Source organism: Rhinoraja longicauda, chromosome 33 (genome assembly GCF_053455715.1).
Source record: "Rhinoraja longicauda isolate Sanriku21f chromosome 33, sRhiLon1.1, whole genome shotgun sequence".
Classification (NCBI taxonomy): Eukaryota; Metazoa; Chordata; class Chondrichthyes; order Rajiformes; family Arhynchobatidae; genus Rhinoraja; species Rhinoraja longicauda.
The window spans coordinates 7589616-7602956 of record NC_135985.1 but is presented as its reverse complement, the minus strand read 5'-3'; the positions used below and the strand labels follow the sequence as shown (position 1 = coordinate 7602956).

The following is a 13341-nucleotide window of genomic DNA, read 5'->3' as shown; positions in this document are numbered from 1 at the left end:
GAGCCAGGCATACAACTGGGATTTAAGCAACAGGATTCCCATTGCAGAACGGGCTATAGAGATGAATGGCTGCTATTTATATTATTGTTTACAAGGCCCATAGTCAGCTTGAAGGATTTACAGCCTGATACCGATGGCCTTCCAGGAACTGACAAGTATTTGGCAGCACTAGATAAAACTATCTATTCAACACATCCCCAACAATATGCTCTCTGCACAGTGTAATGGATGCGTTCCAAGTCACCAGCTCTCTCCACTGTGAAGAGCATGTCCTAACCCCAATAACCTGCTTTGCAAATTCCTGATAAGATCCTTGCAAAAAATCTTGTGGATTTCTGGCGAAAAGGAATAGGTGACATTTTGGGTCGAGACCCTTCTTCAGACTGAGAATCAGGGGAAAAGGAAACAAGATGTATAGAACAAATCAGAGCTGGCGCCGCTGGCCAATGAGCCCACAATGGTCCACTGTTGGCTGTGGAGGAGGTGATATCGAAGGGATACGAACAGTAAAACTAGAAGGTCGACTAGGGTGGGGGAGGGATGGATGGAGAGAGAGGGAATACAAGGGTCACTTTTCAGATTTGCAATCACCCTTTCTTCTATTGACGCAACAACATGTGAAAATTAGCACTTTGATTCTAATCTTGTAGCTAGCTTGTCGATCCAATTATAATGCACCTATTTCACACAGAGACAGTGACAGCATCTGCCATGGACAGATGCTCATCTGAAACAATGCAGGATTTAACACAGCAAAACTTGAATATTCCCAATGTCGTCATTCAACTAATCAAGTTTATTGGCAAAGGTATACTGTGGAACCTTGGCTGAACACATGCTACGGCTGCACATTTATTTAAGATCTTCTTGTTGGTCCCTTAAATATACTTGCAATAGACTTGGAAACTAGAATATAACAGCTCCATCCAAGACCGCAAGAAATTGCAGGGGATCGTGGACACAGCCCAGACCATCACACAAACCAACCTCCCTTCCATCGATTCCATTTGTACCTCACGCTGCCTCGGCAAGGCCAGCAGCATAATCAAGGACTAATCGCACCCCGGCCACTCCCTCTTTCCCCTCTCCAATCGGGCAAAAGGTATAGAAGTGTGAAAACGCACACCTCCAGATTCAGGGACAGTTTCTTCCCAGCTGTTATCAGGCAACTGAACCATCCGACCACAACCAGAGAGCAATCCTCAACTACTATCTACCTCATTGGAGAGCCTCGGACGATCTTTGATCGGATTTCACTGGCGTTATCTTGCAGTAAACGTTATTCACGCTATTCCCTTTATCGTGTATCTGTACACTGTGGATGGCTCGATGGTGACCACGTATTGTCTTTCCGCTGACTGGTTAGACGCAACAAAAGCTTTTCACTGTACCTCGTGTACACGTGACAATAAACTAAACTAAACTAAAATATAAACAGTAGCCGTTCATCTATGGAGCTTGTTATGTTCCAAAAAATCCCACTTTGTTTCCTGGCCCCAACCATATTGTCCCTGTTCTGTAACTAAGCATTTATCTATGCTCTGTAAGACCTCGTTACCCACTGAGAATTTTTTTTTTTTGCACGGAGCAAGTAGTGCCAATTATAAAGTTTAGTTTAGCTTAGTTTTTGTCTTTTTACTAGGTTAGGTAAGGGGGAGGTGCAGCGAGACCTGGGTGTCCTTGTACGCCAGTCACTGAAAGTTGGCGTGCAGGTACAGCAGGCAGTGAAGAAAGTTAATGGAATGTTGGCCTTCATAACAAGAGGATTTCAGTACAGGAGTAAAGAGGTTCTTCTGCAGTTGTATAGGGCCCTGGTAAGACCACATCTGGAGTATTGTGTACAGTTTTGGTCTCCTAATTTGAGGAAGGACATCCTTGTAATTGAGGCAGTGCAGCGTAGGTTCACGAGATTGATCCCTGGGATGGCGGGACTGACATATGTGGAAAAATTGAAAAGACAAGGCTTGTATTCACAGGAGTTTAGAAGGATGAGAGGGGATCTTATAGAAACATATAAAATTATAAAAGGACAGGACAAGCTAGATGCAGGAAAAATGTTCCCAATGTTGGGCGAGTCCAGAACCAGGGGCCAGTCTTAGAATAAAGGGGAGGCCATTTAAAACTGAGGTGAGAAAGAACTTTTTCACCCAGAGTTGTGAATTTGTGGAATTCTCTGCCACAGAGGGCAGTGGAAGCCAAATCACTGGATGGATTTAAGAGAGAGTTAGATAGAGCTCTGGGGGCGAGTGGAATCAAGGGATATGGGGAGAAGGCAGGCATGGGTTATTGATTGGGGACGATCAGCCCTGATCACAATGAATGGCGGTGCTGGCTCGAAGGGCCGAATGGCCTCGTCCTGCACCTATTTTCTATGTTTCTATGTTAATATTGCCAAGTGTTCCGAGGTACAGTGAAAAGCATTTTTGTTGTGTGCTTTCCAGTCAGCAAAAAGACGATACATGATTACAAACAAGCCATCTGCAGTTTACAGATATAGGATAAAGGAATAATGTTTAGTGCAAGATAAAGTCCAGTCAAGTCCGATACACGATAGTCCGATGACCTCCAATGAGATAGATAGTATGTCAGGACTGCTCTCTAGTTGGTGATAAGATGGTTCAGTTGCCCGATAACAGCTGGTGTTATTATTGGAGAGTTTAAATTATAGTTTAGTTTAGTTTAGAGATATAGTCTGGATACAGGCTGTTAGATCTGAAGAATGGTTCCAACCCAAAATGTCACCTATCCATTTTCTCCAGTGATGTTGCCTGACCTACTGAGTTACTCCAGCATTTTGTGTCTATCTTTAGCATTATGATGAACCTCTTCTAAACCTTCTCCACAACCTTCCTGTAATTAGGCGACCAGAACTGCACGCAATATATATAATAAATATATTTATTGAATACATTTACGGCAAAGATTTACAGGCGCGGGAGTCAGGAGTATGAGGAGAGAATGGTAAGTGATGTGGGGGCCAGGATTTGATTAAACGTGGTCATAATGGGTTTCCTCACAATGGGTTTCTTAGACTCCTATGTCCCAGTTTGGTCATTTATTTTGAACACCTGTACCATCTAATGGTTCAATGGTACAATGGTTCTTTATTGTCATGTCTGCACAGTGAAATTCTTTTTTTCGTAGCTCACATATCTAAGCTGAGTGTGGCACGGTGGCGCAGCAGTAGAGTTGCTGCTTTACAGTGCCAGAGGCCCGGGTTTGATCCTGACTACGGGTGGCGCAGCGGTAGAGTTGTTGCTTTAGAGTGAATGCAGCGCCGGAGACCCGGGTTCAATCCCGACCACGGGTGCCGTCTGTACGCAGTTTGTACGTTCTCCCCATGACCTGCGTGGGTTTTCTCCAAGATCTTCGGTTTCCTCCCACACTCCAAAGACGTGCAGGTTTGTAGGCTAATTGGCTTGGTAAATGTAGAAACTGTCCATAGTGGGTGTAGGATAGTGTTAGTGTGCGGGGATCACTGGTCGGCGCGGACCCGGTGGGCCAAAAGGGCCTGTTCCCGCGCTGTATCTCTAAAAAACTAAAACTAAAAACACTGACAGGGTGCTGTCTGTGTGGAGTTTGTACGTTCTCCCTGTGATCGTGTGGGGTTTTTTCCGGGTGCTCCAATTTCCTCCCACACTCCAAAGACATACAAGTTTGTAGGTTAATTGGTTTTGGTAAAGTTGTAAATTGTCCCTAATGTGTAGGATCGTGCTTGTGCACTGGATGATCGCTGGTCGGCGCAGACTCATTGGGTCGATGGGCCTGTTTCCGCCAAAGTATCTCTAAAGTCTAACGTAAAGCTGCACAGCTCTGAGCTACACAGTCTGAGTTTAACTAGCTAGCCCTTTATCACAAGTAGTTGAGCCCCGTGCAGCAACCTGGTGCCTTGCCAGAATCCCTCCTTGGCCAATGCCTCCCTCCTGCAGTGCAATGCTCTCACCTGCATTGAATGCTCCAAATGAAAAATCAGCAGCTTTCCCTGTAACTGCAGTAGCATATCTCAGCATTAATATTCAATGCGTCAGCTGAAGTTCAGCATCTCGGTTCTTAATGATTTATAGATTCCCAAACCAATGTTGTTTACCCATGAACTGAAAGTGCTTCCCTATAAAGTATGCAATCTCTTGTGCTGGTCTTCCTCCCAAGGTATACCATCCATCGCACACTCGTGCTTTCAAGAGAGAGCTAGATAGAGCTCTTTAGGGTAGCGGAGTCAGTGGGTATGGGGAGAAGGCAGGAACGGGGTACTGATTGAGAATGATCAGCCATGATCACATTGAATGGTGGTGCTGGCTCGAGGGGCCGAATGGCATCCTCCTGCACCTATTGTCTAATAGTGCCATGGACAGCAATGCTTCCACACCTCAACAATTTTCTTTCCTTAAATAGAATCCCAAATTTCCCGGAATTTGATGGTATTTCCTGAAATGTTCAAAAATGCTTCCTGCGTGCTATTTGTTGTTGTTTTTCTTTTGCGGGCACACGTTAACAACGCAAAGAAGAACAAGGCAAAACAGATCTATGTCACTACACCGTATCTGCCTACTTCTGCTACTCACTTGTACAGTGTTATGCAAGGCATTATGTAGTTTGGGCATGTCCTTGCAAGGATCCAACTGTGCCCTTTCTTCTGAAATGTTCGTTTTGTTAACAACAGTCCAAGCAAGCTCTCGTTTTAGATTTGGCCTGTGGTCATTCTTTAGCAGTTTGAGTTGGCTGAAAATCCTTTCAACAGCAGCATTTGAGAAAGGAAATGGCAGCAACACACTGATTATTTTGCTTAAATTTGGGTGCACTTGGTTTCCACAGGCATCTTTCTGTGTGAATACTCCCCTCCAATACTCCTGTACTGACAAACTGCCATTCAAAGTGGGGCGCATGGAGTGTGTCCTCCATTCAGTGGCACCATGTTGAACTGATGAAACTTCCTCCAGGTATGGCAGTTTTTGGCACAATGGTGCCAAGGATGGTATAGAAACCGAACGTGATGAAGACTGAAAGAACGTCTGGATTCCAGGTTGTGGTTTAGCCAGATCCTCACTCATTTTGGAAGCTTGCCGATGAGTCTTGCTCGCTTTGTGTCTCATAATTGTACTTTTCCCCATAGTGATGTCCACTTTACAAATGCTACAAAATGGTACAAACTTCCCAGTACTGTCTTTCTTCTTCTGTAGCACTGTAGCCACTGTGAAAAAAGCGGGTTATGAAGCCACCCATCTGAAAACATAGCTTTCTTCTTGGCAGACGAACACGAAAGTAATGCTTCTGGTGCATCCGGGGACAGTTGAGGACAGCACAGTGCAGGAACAGGCTCTTCGGCCCACAGTGATTGTGCTGAACATGATACCAAGACCAACCCCTCTCTGCCTATATGTGATCCATATCCCTCCATTCCCCGAATATCCATGTACCTATCCAAAACCCTTTTAAACACTCCTATCATATCTGTCTCGACCACCATCACCCCCGGCCGCATGTTTCAGGCCCCCACCACCCTCTGTGTGTGTTAAAGAAAAAGAGGATATGCTTTTAAAAAGTACATATTGTAAAGATTAATGCAATTCAGATATCTCCTACATTGTTTTATCCAACAAGGCTCCAAAGAGAGAAGTGGAACAACCTTCCTTCACCTCAACGTACGTAACCACAGGCCCAACCAACACACACGTGCCCAGGGTCATTGTGCCCATGGCATTGTGTATCCAGGTTTGATTTCATATTCCCAACTCAACTTGCCTGTTTAATGAACAAGGGGTTGAAGTTACGGGGCTTGGTGGAATGTGGAACTGGTGCCATAATTAGCTCATTCATCATCGTATGGAACAGCAGAGAAGTCTCGAGGGGCCAAGTGGCCTTCTCCTGCTGCTAATTTGTATGCAAGTAGATGAGGAATTCCTTTAGCCAGAGGGTGATGAATCTGTGGAATTAATTGCCACTGAAGGCTGTGGAGGCCAAGTCAATGGATATATTTGAGGCAGAGATAGACAGATTCTTGATTGGTACGGGTGTCAGGAGTTATGCGGAGAAGGCAGGAGAATGGGGCTGAGAGGGAACGATAGATCAGCCATGATTGAATGGCGGAGTAGACTTGATGAGCCAAATGCCTATTTCTGCTCTGATAACTTATGAACTTATGAAGTTCAAAACTGATTCAGGAATGCTTCTTGCAATACTCAGTGGTGTTAAAAAAAAAACACAGGTTCGAATAGATCTCCGGTGTACCGCTGCCAACAAAAGCAGTAAAATAAATGGAGTCCCTCCACAGATGCTGCCCCACCCGCTGAGTTATTCCAGCAATTTTTGTTTTGATCAAGATTCCAGCATCTGCAGTCCCCTTTGTCTCCAAAATAAATTGCCTGGCCCACTAAGTTACTCCAGCACTTTGTGTCTATCAGCAGGTTTATTTAAACGCTTAAACTAGCAACATTTCTGGTCCCCGCCATTGCAACGTAACTGCAAAATTGCAGTATGTGGTGGGCCAACAGAATATTTAGTGTTTCTTTAAACAAAAATAAAGCTATTCTCCATGTTGGCAAATTTTCACATTCACAAGCTGGACAACAAGAAGTTGTTAAATTTACATTCACAGCAATACAATAAAATTTCACTTTGCAAACTACATATCCCATGAGGGCAAAGCACTGAAGATTAAAACCTATACTTTGTTTAAGGATCTTTGGGGAGTGGAGGGGAGGAGGGATGTATATTGGTTCATGTAAACAATGTGAAAATAAAAATCAATGGAAAATAAACTTCACATCTGGAAAATAATAGGATGCATTTAGTCCATGTGCAACTCGGTAAGGAAGATATTTCTAAAACCCGAGTAAAAAAATGTTTTTCAGTACATTCAAACCGTATGAAGCTTGATATGTTGAACTGACCCCTGAATGGCTCATCAGAAGTACTGATAATAACAAAACAAAGTCCCTACCAAGTGCATAATACAGTAGGAATTAAGGAAGTGTTAATAAAGTTCAGAATGTCATAGGCAATGCGAAAACTAATGAAAGTTGGAACCAGAATGGGGTTTGAGGAGAATAAATGTTGAGAATATCAAATGTACAGTATTTTACAAAGAAAGTAAAATAGCCTTGAAATAAAATACCCTCTCGTACTGTTATTGTGAAGAAGTACAAGGCATGTGACAAAGAGACGTCTCCAGTTAACAATGCACCTCTCAATGTTTAATTTTTGATGCAACGTTTGTTCCAATCGCCCCCAGCACACCAGCAAACACGAGACCCAAACCACCGTCAGGGCCGGCCTTGTTACTGAGCCTCCCTCTCCTCGAGGACCGGCAAGACCTGAATTACTGCAAGTAAAATGGTTCAAACTGAGATGAGACGGACAACCAGATGACTGAATGTGTAGGAAGGAGTTGCCGCCTCACAGCACCAGAGATCTGGGTTCAATCCTGACTACGGGTGCTGTCTGTACACAGTTTGTATGTTTGGCTTCTGTAAATTGCCCCCAGTGTGTCGGATGCAAAAGTGGGCAAACACGGAACTAGTGAACGGGTGGTCGATGGTCGGTGTGGACCCGGTGAGTCGAAGGGCCTATTTCCATGCTGTACCACTAAAACATCTGTTCTAATACCCTCATCACAACATGCCCTCCCAACAATTCTCATGTTATTGGTAACTGTGGACCCATTAGACTTTTACCTTCCTCGTATATATATATATCACAAGTAATTGAAGTCAAGATCTAATTCTTTGGAAACTCTCTTATCTAAATAGCTTGCAGCCAGAAATATTGAGTGTCTAGTTTTAATCTTTCTTCTCATGAAAAAGACTAACCATTACCTCCGAATTAATGACCGTGTGGACAGGCAGGATCCTGACCACATATATGCAATGTGATTTATTTATTTGCGAATATTAACTTAATTTACGAGAAAGAAATTTGGAGCAGATATCACGAGGCGTTGGCAATTTCAAGGCTTGCTTTGAACTAGAACATCAAGCACACCATATTATTTGCAACTGATGAGCGTATCGAGGGGACTCTGCTGAATTTGAAAGGCCTTGAGCAGTTTTGGCATCAATCTAACATTTGTCACATGCAAATGCTACAATCATCTTCCCAAATTGAATTGTTCTGACCTTCGCCCTGCTGTTAGCAGCTCTCGAGCTTCCTCCCAGGCAACAGAAAGCCTCAACGTCAGACCAATTGCCAGCAGTTTCTGCGGCAGGAAAGATTACAACCATGCAAATCCTACAAAGTGGTGCTGTCGCAGAGAGGTGGATAAATGGAAGGTGACGTACAATTAACGTACTGTCAGAAGGAAGCTGAAGGCGTCTGTCCTTTGTCATTCTATACTTCACCTGCACAGTACAAAGTGCTGATAGCACGTCAACTTTCCACCCTTTCATCTTCGGGAGCTGTCAGTCTAGTAGATTATGTCGCTGAAAGCTGCAGGAGTCGTGCATAAAAACAGCGCGTTTGAACCCCAGTCAACAGCTAAGCATGGATGAGGAATGCCTGGTGAACCTATTGCAGCCGATCCATGCCCAGATGAACCCACATTGCGGAGGGATGCGTGGGGATGCGTGCCCAGAGAGCGAGCTACATCGTGACTTACCGTAACGCAAAGCTGCATAATCTGCGCATACCCCGAGAAACGCATTTAGTTCTGTGTTGGAAGGAACTGCAGGTGCTGGTTTACACCGAAGATAGACACAAAATGGTGGAGTAACTCAGCGGGTCAGGCAACACTCCTTCTCTCCAGAGATGCAGCCTGTCCAGCTTTAGTTTAGTTTAGAGATACGGCGCGGAATAAGGCCCTTCGGTCCGCACCGACCATCGACCCCCGCACCTTAACACTACCTCCACACACCTGGGGCAATTCTAACAATTCACCTACAAACTGGTACGTCTTTGGAGTGTGGGAGAAAACCCAAGATCTCGGAGAAAACCCATGCAGGTCATGGAGAGAACGTACAAACTCTGTGCAGACAAGAATCCGTGGTCAGGATCGAACCTGGGTCTTTGGCGTTGTAAGGCAGTAGCTCCACTGCTACGCCACCCCGTGTCGCCCGCAGGCTACAGATCAATAAATTTGATCTTGACAAATGAAGCTTCATTGGGGTAACTGTGTTGCAGGCGGGGATAAGGAATTAGGTCAACTGGTCATCATCTCACTGAATGGTGGGTCGGGCTTGAAAGGCAAAATGTCCCACATCTTCAAATCCTCACTGCCGACTTACTTTGTACTCTAGGATAAACATGTGCTAATTTAACCAAATATTTGAAAATATCAACTTCAGTCACAATGATTATCTGAAAGTTCAACTTATAATATCCATATTAAATGGCTTTAAAATAATTTCAGCTTTATCCACCAAAAACAAGGTTTAGTGTTAAATGCATTACTCACAATCAGTGCATTTTTTGCAGAAATAATCTAACGGCTGATCTAATTTGCCCTCTCAACCCTGTTCTCTTGCCTTCTCCCTGTAACCGCTGACACTTAATCAAGAACCTATCAATCTCAGCTTTAAAAAGAACCAATTTGGCCTCCACTGTGGCAATAAATTCAACAAATTCACCACCACCTCCTCATCTCTATTCTAAAGGCACATCCTTTTATTGTGAGGCTGTGCCTCTGGTTCTAGACTCTCCCACCACTGGAAAGATCCTCTCCACATCCACTCTACCTATGCCTTTCTCTACAGTGCAGTGCATATATATTGTGCACTTAATTAAAATACAATTACCCGTGATCGTCCTCCTGTATTGTTTTAGCAGCCGCTTGCGTAGATAGTTTAATCTGCAAGTCCAGTCTCTGTAAGTAGTCTTTTGCAGACAGTTCCTCAGGCTGCGTGGGCCTGGTGTCTGGATCTTCTGGACTCGGAGATGAAGAGCTTTCTTCTTCTTCGTTATTCAGAGGCCTTCCGTCACTGAATGCATACGTTTCTCTGGATTCATTCTCAGGAGAGTCCAACGAGTTCAGTCCATTAAACAGTGACCCCTTCTCCGATACCACTGGGATAAGGAGGGTTTTCCTCAGGAATATGCAATCACTTGTGAAGAGTTTATTTGCCCTTTTAATTTGCTCCGTCTAGGAAAAAAATCAGGATAAATGTTAACGACATCTTAGCTGCAGATTTGTTTTGTTTTACAATATTATATTTCCCATATTCTGATGTCTGCTAAATAAATTTTAACCTGTAATGATGGTGGCATTTTGGTATAAATTGTACTCTGATGTAATATAAGAAAATAACTGCAGATGCTGGTACAAATCGAAGGTATTTATTTCACAAAATGCTGGAGTAACTCAGCAGGTCAGGCAGCATCTCAGGAGAGAAGGAATGGGTGACGTTTTCGGGTCGGGACTGAAGAAGGGTCTCGACCCGAAACGTCACCCATTCCTTCTCTCCTGAGATGCTGCCTGACCTGCTGAGTTACTCTGGTGTAAACTTAGCTGGTTTAGTTTAGTTTAATTGAAAGATACGTTGTGGAAACAGGCCCTTCCGCTCACGCTGACCATCGATCACCCGTACATTAGTCCTATGTTACCTCACTTTCACATCCTACACACCAGGGGCAATTTACAGAAGCCAATTAACTGACAAACCTGCACGTCTTTGGAATGTGGATGCAGACCGCAGCACCTGGAGAAAACCCACGTGGTCACAGAAAGAACGTACAAACTCCGTACAGACAGCACCCGTTGTCAGGATCGAACCTGGGTCTCAGGTGCAGTGAGGCAGCAACTCCATCGTTGTGCCACTGTGCCGCCCCACAGTATTCTACTAAGTTGGTTGAAGTACCAATACTCCAGGGAAAACTAAACAATGAAGATTTATTAGACGCTGGAGTTTTACCTTGGGACCAAGACTTAAATGCAGATTGATGGGACGAAACCAATACAGCTATAAAGCATCTTAATGAACTGCATTTGAGTAGTATCTTAATGGCTACTGGCTCACTGCCTCAAGGACAACTGATGTGGGACATGCAGGGAAAATAAGCCACACTGCCCAGCAGTGGGTGCCCTTTATCGGGGCATTTCTGGAGCTGGGGGCATCATATCCACAGCCAGAATGTTCAAAATTAAACCAGCAGTTTATTCCAGTTGTAGCTTACCAGTTTACCTACAGCAAGTGAATACACCTCTGATGGAATGGCCTTACATGCAGAGCTCTGGGCTGGTATCTGTTCGGCACTACATTGTCATAGCACCTTTGTTCTCCATCTGAGTACTTATAGAGCCAGACTTCTTATGCTTTAAGAAAGGCGTCTACTCAGGGCTGTACTGGGAGGCTGATGCGAGTGGCAGAGGGGGTAGTTGAGGCAGGTACGGTCACAACGCACAAGCAACACTTGGACAGGTACGTGGATAGGAAAGGTTTAGAGGGATATGGGCCAGACACAGACAGGTGGTACTTGTGTCGATGGAGCGTGTCGGTCGGTGTGGGCGAGTTAGGCCAAAGGGTCTGTTTGCACGCAGCATGACTGTGACTCCTGCTTTCCCCGCTCCTGTACCTGGGAGCCGGTGAATCCCTGCCCTGGTACTGGACTCCGCAGGGCTTGGCGAGGAGAGGCTGGTCACCAGCAATAATCAAGGACCAGTCTCACAATGTCCCGCCACGGTCTCTCTCAGCGCCTCCTGTAATGGAAGCTGCTGCCTCCTCTGCTCCCCTCTTCCTTTAGCAAGAGGTACAGAGGTGTGGAAGCGCACACCTCCATATTTTAGGGACAGTTTCTACCCGGCTGTTATCAGGCAACTGAACCATCCATCCTACCAACAACGAGAGAGCAGTTCTGAGCTACTATCTACCTCACTGGAGACGATCGAACTATCTTTAATCGGACTTTATTGGTCTTTATCTTGCACTCAACGTTATTCCCTTTATCGTGTATCTGTACACTGTGGACAGCTCGACTGTAAACCTGTATAGTCTTTCCACTGACTGGTTAGCATACAACAAAAAAGCTTTTCACGGTACCTCGGTACACGAGTCAATAAACGAATCTAAATTGGTGTTGGCAGCCTGGGGCGAGGAGTGGAGTCACTCAGCACTGAGGTGTGAGGCTCGGAGATGTACCACAAATGGTAGCACAGTACACGTGACCAGCCCTGGGGACTTGGTAGCACCTGCTCCGTTTGTTGACTGCCCGCCTGCACACCACAGTCTCTCTCGGCGCCTGCTGCACACTCTAATGGAAGCTGCTACCTCCTCCTGTCCTTGGAGGTCGGCAAACATCACCAGGCTGGTCGTCCCGCGTCCCGTGAGCGTGCGGATGGAGAGAGGGTGTCTGCGCAGTCTGTCGACACCCGAATCAGACGCTACTAGTCACCGCCCCGCAGCTCAGCAGCTGAGCAAACGCACAGCCCTCCCCCAGCCTGCCCAACACCCACTCACACCAGCTGCCTCCCCAAACCATCAATGTGCTGATCAATGCTGGATGCATGCCAGCTGCCTGGCGCAGCAATGCAGTCAGTCATGCATGAGGCCATCGCATGGCTTTTGGACAATGATTCCATCAGCACTCTTGGGATGGCGTTCTGAATGCTAAGCAAGCTCCCGATGCAGCAGGTATATGATAGTGGACTCATGGAGCTGTACAGCACAGGAACAGGCCCTTCGGCCCACCAACTCCATGCTGACCTCTATCATTCTGGGCTAGCCCCAATTTCCTGCATTTGGCCCCTACCCCTCTAAACTATTCCTGTCCATGTAACTGTCCAAATGTCTGAAAGCTGTAATTGATATGGACTACCCTCCAAGTGAAAACATTGCCCTCGAGGTCCCTCTTAAATCTCTCCCCTCTCACAGGACTATGCCCCTTAGTTTTTGAACCCTCTGCCCTGGGTGAGAGACTGTGAGTGTTCACGTTATCCATGCCCCTCAAGAAGGTCACCCCTCAGCCTCCTGTTAGGCTCGCGATTCCAGCATCTGCAGTTCCTCCCAACTCCACAATGAGATCACTACCTCAAAGGTGCACATCAAACATAATCTTGAAGGAGGCCTTCGACATAATCACAGTGTGTGCATGTCTCTCTGTCTCTCTCCCCCTCTCTCCGTCTCCCCCTCTCTCTGCCTGTGTATGGAGGAGAATTCTATGAATTACATTGTAACTGAGGGGCAAGATGAACATGTCTATGATAAAGGATTCAGTGGTGGATTCTTCAATAACGGGTTTACAGGCCTTCATTCTTCATCTGAAGAAGGATCCCGGCCCGAGACGTCACCTATCAATGTTCCCCAGAGATGTTCCCTGACCCGCTGAGTTCCTCCAGCACTTTGTGTCCTTCATCTTTCTTCCTGGTTATGCACCTCACTGTTGGAAATATCCCTGCATCTAGTCATGTCCCAAATAACC

The 13341-nt window shown here is 45.5% G+C and overlaps 1 protein-coding gene across 1 annotated transcript in view; it reads right to left on the bottom strand.

Moving 5' to 3' along the window:
• Positions 1–13341, bottom strand: part of lysmd2 (LysM, putative peptidoglycan-binding, domain containing 2) — a 37502-nt gene that overhangs the window by 6810 nt on the left and 17351 nt on the right. The window contains exon 2 of the mRNA XM_078427532.1: positions 9726–10069. Within this exon, the coding sequence (XP_078283658.1) occupies positions 9726–10069 (344 nt within the window). The remainder of the gene's footprint in view (positions 1–9725; positions 10070–13341) is intronic.